Source organism: Natator depressus, chromosome 2 (assembly GCF_965152275.1).
Source record: "Natator depressus isolate rNatDep1 chromosome 2, rNatDep2.hap1, whole genome shotgun sequence".
Classification (NCBI taxonomy): Eukaryota; Metazoa; Chordata; order Testudines; family Cheloniidae; genus Natator; species Natator depressus.
In genome coordinates this window covers 39616885-39629845 of record NC_134235.1, presented here as the reverse complement: position 1 = coordinate 39629845, position 12961 = coordinate 39616885, and the positions used below count along the sequence as shown (strand labels likewise).

At 41.1% G+C, this 12961-nt stretch overlaps 1 protein-coding gene across 1 annotated transcript in view; it reads right to left on the bottom strand.

Annotated features, from left to right (window-relative positions):
- Positions 1 to 5994: 5994 nt before the first annotated feature.
- STK3 (serine/threonine kinase 3) overlaps positions 5995 to 12961 on the bottom strand; it is a 280423-nt gene continuing 273456 nt past the window's right edge. The window contains exon 11 of the mRNA XM_074944047.1: positions 5995 to 9114. Within this exon, the coding sequence (XP_074800148.1) occupies positions 8956 to 9114 (159 nt within the window). The 3' untranslated portion in view covers positions 5995 to 8955. The remainder of the gene's footprint in view (positions 9115 to 12961) is intronic.

The following is a 12961-nucleotide window of genomic DNA, read 5'->3' as shown; positions in this document are numbered from 1 at the left end:
TGTATCTATGAAAATGATAAATAAAATAGTACCCAACAAGGACATATCACAATAAAAATACTAATGTAAGGAAATCTTACATTCTCAAAAAACAGTACTGTACTGACTTTACACACTGTTGAAGTATGAATTGTATAAGTTACACACATGGGAATGAGGTGGTTTGGTTTTGTCTGCCCATATTTTTGCTCTTAGTTGTATTATCTTATCTGCAAAGAGTAAAAAAAAAAGTCATGTAACCATTTTTCCTTTATTATTAAAAAAATACAATAAAAAAAGCTATAAGATGTTCTTTTTTAAAAGAGATTTTCCCTCTTCTTGTCCTTTACCTGATAAATGTAGGTCTGGTCTAGCCTGGAAGATTCTGACTAGTGAAATTATAGTCTAGTCTACACTACAGAATTTGTGAAGAATTGAGGTACCTAACATGATCCTGACCATGCCGTTGCAGTTAGTGAAGACCAGGACAACTCATGTTCAGCATCACATCAACTAATTGAACTTCTGTAGTGAAGAGAAGCCCAGTAACATCAGATAAGCCAAGAAACTGGAAGCAAACAATAGAGAAAGGGAAGGGATTTTCATCAAGACTATTTAAATCTGTTTTTGCTAATGTCTATTTAACTTCGGTGTCTAATGAACATTTTTGAGAAAGATTGTCTTGGCTAAAGATTCAACACCTCATGCTTTCAATTGTGTATGTGGAAACAGGGATGCCCAGAATTTATATCCCTGATCTCTCAGGTTGAAAACAAGAAGAAATAAAATGTGACTTACCAGTAACTCTAATTCTTCAAGAGCCACGTTCATACATTCGCATTATGGGATGGTGTCCCTACCATCTCAAGCTTGCAGAACCCTCTTGAAAGCCATGTCTATGGTCCTTTTTTTTTTTTTTTAGGGAATGGAAGAGGAAGAATCTTTCAAGTCTAGGACTTGAAATATAAAACTGGGACTTTTCATCTTGGAAAAGAGACGACTCGGGGGGGGAGGGATATGATTGAGGTCTATAAAATCATGAGTGGGGTGGAGAAAGTAAAGAAGGAAGTTTTATTTACTCCTTCTCATAACACAAGAACTAGGGGTCACCAAATGAAATTAATTGGCAGCAGGTTTAAAACAAACAAAAAGAAGTAGTTTTTTTTACACAATGCACAAACAATCTGTGTAATTCCTTGCCAGAGGAAGTTGTGAAAGACAAGACTATAACAGGGCTAAAAAAAACCCTAGATAAGTGCATGGAGGATAGGTCCATCAATGGCTATTAGCCAGGATGGATAGGGATGTTTGCCAGAAGCTGAGAATGGGTGACAGGGGATGGATCACTTGATGATTATCTGTTTTGTTCATTCTCTCTGGGGCACCTGGCATTGGTCACTGTTGGAAGACAGGATACTGGGCTAGAAGGACCTTTGGTATGACCCAGTATGGCCATTCTTATGTTCAAGTCTTTGAATATCGGAGCAAAAAAAGGTTTAGGGGCACGGCATGTGTATATATCTTCAAAGGAGACCTTTCCACCAATAAACATACTAAATCATGAAAGTGGAATAAAGCCTTTTTAAAATAGACTTAATGGGCTAGATCCTCTGATGCGGTGTTTCTGCTTTGCTTTGCACTGCTGGTAGAATCTGGCCCTACAGCCATCTCAGCATGCAAAATGAGGATTGACCACCAGAAGCTGCTAGAGCCTTGTCTACACTAGGCCTCCCACTGGGAACAGCAGTGTGAATTTTATTATAAACTTCCCTAGTGTAGAAAAGGCTTTAGACTGGTTTCACCTCTGACTTGAGCAGAGTTCTTCCTGGCTATACCACTGTAAATCAGAGGAGACCCAGGCCCAAAGCCTGCCATAGATATTAATGTATAGTTAGCTTGTAGCAGTACATATGACATTACAGAATGCCCATCCATTGTCTCTAGACCTTTAAAGGGCAGAAAAAGCAGCAGACACTTCAGTGAGCAAAAATGGCATTTTAATGATAAATTAGACTATGCTTTTAAAAATAAACAGACATAAAAAGTGGTTCTGATTTCAATTTTCCAACCCCTTGATTAAACCGCTTCATATTCCTGGATTGGTTTCTGTCATCAGAGCCCCCTACCAACTCTGCAGTATATTTCAGTTGACATCCTACATTGTCTCACTGTCACATTTTAAAAAATTAGCATGATTTGAAAAAGATTTGCCAATCTGCTAGATTTGCCAATCTGCTATTCTGTGAACTATTTTTAAGAGCTAACATGTTAGTGTATGCACTACTGTGTTAACAGTAGTGCATACACTAACGTCCCTATCCAATTATGTGCACATTGCAGTCAATGGGAATTTTACACTGACTTCCATGGGAGCAGGATTGGGCCCTAAATTATTAAGAATATAAAGAAATAAAGGCTTCTTGTCATATTCTAAACACAGCCCCTTTTAATTATGTCATTTTTATAACTAAAATGTATATGCAGCAGAAAGTGTAATAATCAGCTTATCACACTCTCTGATTAACCAGCTCGTATATAATATGTTTTACAGAAGGCTTTATAGTACATAATCTACTCAGAAGCACCAGTTGCTCGGAAAGGTCACTAACAGATGATCTCATATACTTACACATTGTTTCATCAACAATGAACCAGATTTATATGCTAGCAGGCTCAATGTATAACGTAGCTGAAGATATGGGTAGTTTGAGCCAACTAATTTGTTTTCTGCTCTGGATGTATCTGTGCAAATGTGGACACGTGAGGAATAAACATGAAAGAACTAAAAGGTGCACTAATAGCAGGAGTTTCTGCCATCCCCCTCAACCTTTTTTTGCTCTGCTAGTCAAAGATTAGCAACAGAACTGCTAATCAGTCATCATGGGAGCCACGTGGACAAATACTTAAAGAATAATGATTAAAAAAAAAAAAAAGAAATGGAACATTTGAATCAGGTTTGGGATGTTAAGTACAGCAGCTCTCCCTGGCACATCCCTCTCCAACCCACTCAAGTTCCCATTGCACCAGCAGAGCACCAAGGACTAGATTCTGCAACCTGCTGAGCACCCACAACTCCCTGGGAGCAGAGATATTCAGCCTCTCTCAGGTTCAGGCTACAAAACAAGGTCAGTTCACAGAGAGGGACATCAGTAAGGTGAGGGGGAGCAGGAGACGCTGCTACTTAGGCTCAGCTCCCTTCATGGCAGTCTGAGTAGGATTTCTGCTCTTTTCATTCCCTGCAGGGCAAAAATCAAAGGGGCTGATCTCACCCTGAATTTGGATAATTATTATTATACATGTTTTAAGATGCAGATCGCAACACAACATGATTTTTGTATTTTGTTACAGTTTGCAAGAAACTGAACTGCAGAAAATAGTACAAATTTCACCAGAAAAGACATTAAGAAAGCAGCCCCTCTGGCCCTCCAGAGCTCCTACAACTGCTACTTATCCAATGGGGGTACTTACTCCTTGATGATGCCCACATAATAGCTGAGAGTCATACGCATCTCATCCTCTGATATCCAAAAATACGTGCTTGCCTGACTCACAGCCACTTAGGAATTGTACAGGTTTTGTGCTGTTCAAAGACTATTTCCTTGGCTTTCAACTTCATTCCAGGAGAAAAGAAGGGACCATGAAGCCAAAGAGATCCATACACGAGAGGGGGAAGTGAATGCCCCATTTCCATTATGAGGAATGTCCCCACACAGTAGTGATGGAGAAGGGAGATGTTCCCCTGAACACACATGGGTAGCATAACAGATACTGCAACCACATGCAGTAGCTTTGGGAACCATTGTATTAACTTTACAAAGGTTATGCGTATCGTTTCAGGATAGGGATTGTAGCCTATTTCATGAAGGAAGATTTCCACAGCTCTTCTAGTAACTAAAAACGGGGGGAGGGTGGGAATTACTGCAGTTGCTGGGACTGTATACAGTTGCAGGGAAGTACCTCCTCCAGGGGTGGTTTGCATATACTGGTTCAGACTGGTACAAAGGACCCAAACAGACCAATGAAAGGGCTTCTGGTATAAAAGGCTGAGTTTAACCTGACAGAAGGGCCTCCATTTTGTTTCAACAAATGGACATGATCTTTTATCCAAGAAGAGACCAAACCCTTTGGAAGTAAGGTTGCCAGATGTCCAGTTTTCAACCAGAACACCTGGTCAAAAAGGGACCCTGGCGGCTCCAGTGAGCACCACTGACTGGGCCATTAAAAGTCTGGTTGGTGGCACAGCGGGGCTGGCAGTCTCCCTGCCCAGCTCCATGCGGCTCCCAGGAAGCAGCTGGCATGTCCAGCTCCTAGACAGAGGGGCAGCCACAGGCGCTACATATGCTGACCCCTCTCCAAGTGCTAACTCCGTGGCTCCCATGGGACAGGAATTGCGGCCAATGGGAGCTGTGGGGGCTGTGCCTGTGGGCAGGGGCAGTGTGAAGAGCCTGTTGGCCGTGCCTCTGCCTAGGAGCCAGAGGGACATGATGCCACGTCCCGGGAGCCACCAGAGGTCAGTGTGCCCAGAGCCCATACCCCTCACCCACTCCCGCACACCAACCCCCTGCCCTAGCCCTGAGCACCCTCCTGCACCAAAACTCCCTTCCGGAACTCGCACCCCTCCTCTCCAGCCCCACCCAAGCCCGCACCCCCAGCCACAGCCTTCACCCCCTCTCACACACCAACCTCCTTCCCCAGCCTGGAGCTCCCTCCTGTACCCTGAACCCCTCATTTCTAGCCCCACCCCAGAGCCCTCACCCCCTCCTGCACCTCAAGCTCCTGCTTCAGCCTGGCGCCCCCTCTTGCACTCCAAATCCCTCATCCCCAGCCCCACCCTGGAGCCTGCACCCCCAGCCAGAGCCCTCACACCCTCCTGTACCCAACTTTCATAGCCTGGTGAAAATGAGTGAGTGAACGAGGGTGGGGTAGAGTGAGCGGTGCCCCACCTCGGGGAAGGGGCAGGGCAAAGGTATTTGGTTTTCTGCAATTAGAAAGTTGGCAACCCTATCAGGAAGGGTTGGAAGGACTTGAACCTGCCAGGATCCCAAAAGCCTGACGAGTGACTTCTGGTACATTTAAATATGCATTTCGATCTTTTTATTGTTTTGTTTTCTCTGGATGTTTTTGTCCTTAAATAAATGTACTCTGCTTTGGAAGAACTGTTTGGTCACTTATAAGCGCTGGCTTACATTGGTCACAGCTCTTGGAAAGAAAGAAAAGCATAGGGGCTGGACGTTAGTCAGGCTAGTGTAGAGATAATCACAGTGCAACTGCAAGGGGGCAGCAAGGCTGACCCCTGCTCAGGACATTGAGGGACGCAGGTCCCTGCCCAGAGAAAGGTGATGGATAAAGGCCTGAGCCCCAAGAGAGTATCCCTGGAGCAGACCATGGAGAGGGGGGCAGGGAGCAAAGGTGCAGTTCCCTGAAATTGTGACATGAAGCATCTCTCAATATTACCTCTCCAGCCTCCTGTATCTGGGGGGTGGGATACAACAAAGTTTGGCTCAAGATCTGCCCCTTTCTTCTTCTGGGGGGAGAGGGGGGGATCACATGTAGTGTGGTTACTACAGCCCTAGCAATGTAGTAACACCTGTAGACTGCAACAGCCCTGTAGGGAAGAGGCAGCGAGACAGGTCTAGCATAAGGAGCTGCAGTGCAGGAGAGACACTACATGAACTTTCACCCCCAGGCAAGCTCTTTAATTCCCAAACAGGGGAGACTTGGGTGACCTACTATTTATGTCCTATATAAACTATCCACCTCCTGGTGGATATCTTGAGCTGGACAGGGTTTCAGAGGTGCTGAGTACCACTGACTTCAACTGGAGTTGGGTGTACGCAGGAATTCTGAAAGTCAGACCCCGAGCACTAAAGAAAGCAATGTTTTGAAATCTGAGACTTAAAGCACACTAAGTGAATGTCAATAACTAGCATGAACATGATTTAGCTTGAGATGGAGTGAACACAACACAACACCCATAAGCGAAAAATAAGTTTTTATTCAGATGTTTAGTGATAAGTAATTATTTTCCAGAGATTTTTATGTACTAAACTTAAACATACAAAATGGGCAGCAAAAAGAGAAAATGCTGGGTTAGAATCTTCCTAAATCTTAATGTGTCCGTAGTTCTTCTGGATTTATTGAAACGTTTGATGTTACAATGTCTTATTTAGCATACTACCTGATTTCCTTTATAGAAAATGCTCATTCCTCAGTGGAGATAAATGTGGTCATGAACATGGATGCTATGATTTAGTAAATAAACAGGGGAAAGAAAACCATAAAAGTACCCCTCTCTAATATAAAATCTATTTCGAGGTTTTACTCCTTGCACATAACTAAGGGTCTGATCTAGTTCCCCCTGAAGTCTGAGAGGCTTTTCACTCATTGCATCAGGCATCAAAGTTATTGAATTTTATATTAGTTGGGGGATATCAATTCTGGACAGAGAAAATTCCTGCATCTAAGTTACAATATCTCAGAAGCCATGAACTTCCCCATCCCAGGTGGATTATTCCATTTCCAATTTTTACCGTGACTTCTGGCTTTTCTCCTATGTATGTGTATGTGTAAAATTCAGTTGGGTTGCTTCATTTGGAGAGAAAGTGTGGCTTTCAGGTAGACTGCAGGTAGAGAAGGGATGCACTTTATGCCCTCATGCCTTTCAGATGTCATTAGAAAAGCTCTAGCCTGTCTAGTGGCCTTTAACCTGGGCCCCCTCTGGGTAAGTATTACACACGGTGTGCACTAAATTGGAAAATTTTCCAGAAGGCACAAAGTCTGAACACAGGGTGTAATCAGATGATGCTACCATATACAAAACCAACATATGCTATTTTTGGTGGGGCAAGTGGAAGAAAATATGGGAAGAGAAAGTTAGCAATGATGCAGAGAGGCTATAGTTGGACAATTACATTAATTGCCTACAAGGCACACTGGGAAAGGGCAAATAAGGCTCTCTCCTTCTTGATGATTCTAAGCTTTCCATACATTCTTTCCATATATTATATCTTTGTGTTTGTATGTACACATCAATGAATTTAAAAAAGAGATAAAGCAAAGATTTAGAAATTAATTTGAAACAACAGGTCTATATTCAGAAGTCTATGTTGTCATTTTCATAAACTGTATTAGATTTTACCATGCATCACTTCATTGTTTGTTTAGATGTGAGGCAGTAAAAGCACAATATTGGGGCATCTTGATTTACCGTAGGTTTTATGGATCTCTCTTAAGGGTTACTTCCCATCCTTCTTTGCAAAAGGCAGTTCACATTTTTAAAAATTTAGGAATATATGAGGGTCAGTTAAAATGTATTTGAATTTACGATTTACAAGTTGGAAGTACACACACACACATAGAATAAAAATGATAAGAATGGCCATATACAACTCAAGAAAAAGAATTGGTCCAAGAAGGGTCAGACATATGCTGATCTGTTTAAAACTATTTTTTCCTTGTTTAGTTAGACTGTTTAAAGATAATGCATGGTTTCCAAAGGCTCATGGTTCAGTATAAATGGTCCACATATGACTATAGTAAATGCCAAGAGGCATGAGATGTTTACTATCTTCCAGAAAACATTTAACAGAAGGATGCCAGTAACCATGGGCACCATTAAAATCTGTATAGCTGCATTTTGCAAGTAATTATCATTTTGTCTGACTTCTAGGGAAATATCCGAATACCACAATAATGTTAATTAGGCAAAAGGCAAAAATTGTGGCAATATTAATATTAATAGTGACCACAGTCGATGGTTCAGAAAGTGGATCACATTTTCATACAAATGACTGATGTATTTATTGCAACGTGATATATTTCACCTACCATATATTTACACACATGAACCAGAGACAAAAAATGGACACAGATATTAACAAGAGCCTGGTCCTGCATTCCTTATGCACCCAAAACTCTCACAGAAGACTGTGGGAATTTTGAGTGTTCAATGAATGCAGGATTAGGAATACTGCAAAACTTTGCTTCTTTTAGAGGCTTATTATGGATTAATACAGGTTTTCCATTGATTTTCTTTGGCTTTTAAATTAGTGTCCCTTACAGCTACATGTCTACAATGCAGAACACCAACAAATAAAATCATTCTACAAACCAACCAGGTAAAAAACACTGGCCAAAAAGTGTAGCTGTTGCTTCATTACAAAACAATGGTGCAGAATGATGTTTGAAACTGGTCAGAATGTAAGAATTGCAATAGCAACTAGAAGTATATACCATAGGTGTGACTGCACTTGTTGCTTCTCCTGCCCTATAGAAAAATTAAAACTAAGTAGGCACTTGTTTCCTTCCGTAGTAGGAGGAGAGCACTCAATGTAAGGAAGGGCAGCCCTTAAGCACATGCTTAACTTATCAGTGTCAATGGAACTCGAGCACATGCGTAAATGCTGCCCTGAATCAGGCTTTAATATGGCAGTGAGTTTCTTTTTTATTGCATTCCCATGTTCAATTTAAACTAACCTGACCCTGCTCTCCACCACAACTATCCTAATGACCCCCCCCCCCCAAGTTTTAAAAAGTAAATGGGCATAAAAATAAATACAATCACCTACGAGTATATAATAAATATGCTACTAAATGGGAGAAAAATATATTGCAACATAAGGCCCTGTAGTGCTGCACAATCATGAAACACTTCAAAATCTTCCAGGTATCCTAAACACTCTCCCATTGTACATCACAGTTACCACTATACAGCTGAGGGGGATCAAGAAAGTAACAGATTAAACTTCTATTACATTAAATATTTGAAAATAGAAGTGTGGTAAACGCACAGAAGAGTTTAATTGCATTCCACCGTCTTTGCTGAACACCATATACATGTTCTTTCACTGCTCCTTGGTTATGAAGCACAATTTAAAGTTTTAAAAACACCTCTCATAACTATAGGATTCCTTCAGACTTACAATTTAACAAGTGTCCATGTTGACTGCTAGCATTATCTTTGAGAGTAAGACAAATTCAGAAATTCTGTTGCCTTCGTTTCTTTGCATCCATTGCATCCAGGATAGGCTGCCTCTTCGCTGTGTATCTTTGACGAAGCTCTTCAATTTCTCGTTCCATCATAGGGTCCAAAGCCGTTAACCTCATTTGCAATTCTTCTAAACTTAGGTTTTTTAACTGTAAATAACAAACAGTAAAGCAAAGCTGTTTAATGAAATTGCTTCCAACAACAAACAAAAGATTGATAACTGTTAATACTAATCATTTGTTTAATTTACCGTGGCAAAGTGAAAACAAAGTATCAAAAATAGCAACTAGTATAGTAGCATGAAAGTACCTACATTCCCATTTACATCTGATACAAAGTAGTTTCAGTGTACCCTGCACATAGACATATGCCTTATGTTGAATCAGTTTGTAAAAAGCATGCATGCCAATTTATGGATGTAATTCTATGGATATGATGGTATCCAGGATAATTACCACACCCAATCAAAAATGACTGGTTGAGCTACAGTCTCCTGTGGAAGCCCTAATTCTAAGATAGACAACATCCACAAATAGTACTATGCCAGACAGTCAAACGTACCTACTGATAAGAATTAAAAGTCACTTGTATTCCTCAATGGATCACTGCCATATCTACACAGGGCAAACTGCCAACAGAGTGTATAAATAATATAGGAAACAACATCCTGAATTCATGGGAAGGAGTTCGTTATAACCAACCTCTTTTCTTTCTAAGCAGCACATTAACATTTTCTCAGAACATTAATGGGGCCATTAATGGCTCAGGAGTCCTTTAAAAATTAATAATAATGAGGCTATTTACAAAGAAATCGACTCATTTGCATGCTGACTGGTGTGACTAACCAAAGCTGGATTCTTGCCAGCCAGTGGAGCATTGCAGGCATTACTTTCCATGCCTCTTCTTGCTGGAAAGAATCCATAGTTCATAGTTTCATAACTGAAAACAAATAATGGTGAAGTTCATTTTTATTGCCCTGAGGCAGCAAGGTGTCTTTCTGCCCTTCACATTCCTGTCAGAGTCCTTTTTGTGCCAACTGCCCTTCGCTGGTTGTGAAGATTATCACCACAGTTCAGATGGCAGAAGGAATTTAATGAATTACATAAAGGCCCATCCTAATAAGAGACCGTCTATATTTCGTTTGAATGTAAATGAATGTTCTGACATACTGAACAAACACACCACCTAATAATTGCCTACGTGAGGAAAAAAAAATGACAACACATTTTCTGAATGAACCTGCCTATGAGTCAATATTGAGTTCATGAATCCTGGGCAATTTTTCATCAATACAGTCTAATCTATTTTCCTTGGGGAATAAAATATTACTTTTGATTTCTCTATCAGCATCTGAAGCATACAAATTAACCACACTGCTACTGCTATGTACAGTCCCTCTCCCTGTGTTATGACTAGTACTAATACGCTATATCACACATGGTAGTAAAGAAAAATGGAGTGTCAGAACTTTAATTAGACACAAAGAGAACTGGTGCAGGAACTAATAAAAAACCATAAACAAGAAACAGAGGAAAACAAGCAGTATGTCATGCAAGACAATACTAGCATTAAAGTTTCTGTGAAAATGAGAGATCAAGGAAGAGTTACTGATTAGGGTCAATCCTACCCTCCTTCCCACACCTCCACAGGGACAAAGGGTCCTATGATAGCAGAACACATACAGTTCTGTCATTTCTTCAGAAAGAGCCAGGTGGAGGATACCTGTAGCCCCAAGCCAGAGTGCACACCCCCGTGTGCCTCAGAACCAAACTCTAACCAAAGGAGTCATTTGGGGCCAATAGATCTTCAACTATGAAAATCCAAGGCTGCAGCACTGGCCACAGAGCACCCCAAATGTGCTCTGCAGCCTGTTGGCTAGGATTCTTTTCCCGGCTGCACATCTCGCTACTTGGGCTTCCACTGAGTGAAGTGATTAACTAAAATCTAGTTGGATAAGTTGCCCTGCCCTACTTCCAGAAAGGGGCTGGGGGAAAGTGGTCACTATTGCCAGGACACCAAGACACCCATTAATTTAGGGGGAAAGAGGGAAGAAGCTTCTGTTTTTCTGTTCTTGTCAACTGTTAAATGGAAGTAGCATGTTAAAAATCATGTGAGTGGGGATATTCTCTAGGGGGCAAGATTGGGATGGGTTTTCAATGTAAAGGGATCTAGCGTACAACGTGGAGGGTTTATGGCCTTAATAGGCATGTATTTAACTGACTCAGAAGAAGTGCAGGAGCTAAGGGGGGCACAGGGAGTTCCTATTTTTCTAAATTCTCCTTAACTCTTCTTTTTGAAACCCATCCATGAGAGGATGGAGAGCTTTGGAGATCCATAGAGAAGTGAAGGAACTACATGATGGGATCCAAGTATAATTTCTTGCCTGTAGGGTGTACCTTTTTTTTCAGGACAGATCTTTATGAGGTTTTCATATGATCTTTACAGTCTGCCCTGGCTCTGACTTGGGTACTCAGCTGCCTTCTCTGGATAGTCACTATAAACACACCAAGAGGATTTGGGTCTCTTTATATATCGTTTGAGACCGATCATCTACTGCTGTACAAAAGATTTTGTATGTGCGGCCAGGGAGAAATGTGACGGGTGCATTTTTATTTAAATCTCAGAAACAGAACAAGTAAACAGAAACAAATGCACTTTGAAGACCACAGACAGCTAGGCTGGAAATTACAGATTTGAAAAAAGAGAATTTCAAGATCCAAATATTGAGGGATTTTCAGAATGATCTCAGTCATGTCACTGAAGGGATCTAAGCCATTAGAATACTTGTGTGTATCAGTGGATACCACTCTGAACACTGGAAGGGAGAAGTGAATATAAAAAAGCAAGGCACTTCATGTGAAAAAAGCAAGCAGATTTGGCTTGTATCTGACATCAGGTGCGTTGAAGCAGGCATAGCTATAGAAAAGCTATTGTATCAGTGTTTATAGAACGCTATATAAAACAATAATTTTGCCATGATATCCCAAACTGCTAAGTGTCATTCTAGAGACAAGATGGGATGTCTGTTGGTGAGAGAGAAAATAAAAGATATTATCTCACCCACCTTGTGTCATAAATATAAAGGGAAGGGTAAACCCCTTTAAAATCCCTCCTGGCCAGAGGAAATCTCCTCTCACCTGTAAAGGGTTAAGAAGCTAAAGGTAACCTCGCTGGCACCTGACCAAAATGACCAACGAGGAGACAAGATACTTTCAAAAGCTGGGAGGAGGGAGAGAAACAAAGGGTCTGGGGGTCTGTCTATATTCTGTCTTTGCCAGGGATAGACCAGGAATGAAGCCTTAGAACTTTTAGTAAGTAATCTAGCTAGGTACGTGTTAGATTATGATTTCTTTAAATGGCTGAGAAAAGAATTGTGCTGAATAGAATAACTATTTCTGTCTGTGTATCTTTTTTGTAACTTAAGGTTTTTGCCTAGAGGGGTTCTCTATGTTTTGAATCTAATTACCCTGTAAGGTATCTACCATCCTGACTTTACAGGGGGGATTTTTTTTTTTATTTCTATTTACTTCTATTTCTATTAAAAGTCTTTTTGTAAGAAAACTGAATGCTTTTTCATTGTTCTCAGATCCAAGGGTTTGGGTCTGTGGTCACCTATGCAAATTGGTGAGGCTTTTTATCCAACATTTCCCTGGAAAGGGGGGGTGCAAGTGTTGGGAGGATTGTTCATTGTTCTTAAGATCCAAGGGTCTGGGTCTGTAGTCACCTAGGCAAATTGGTGAGGCTTTTTACCAAACCTTGTCCAGGAAGTGGGGTGCAAGGTTTTGGGAAGTATTTTGGGGGGAAAGACATGTCCAAACAGCTCTTCCCCAGTAACCAGTATTTGTTTGGTGGTGGTAGCGGCCAATCCAAGGACACAAGGGTGGAATATTTTGTACCTTGGGGAAGTTTTGACCTAAGCTGGTAAAGATAAGCTTAGGAGGTTTTCCATGCAGGTCCCCACATCTGTACCCTAGAGTTCAGAGTGGGGGAGGAACC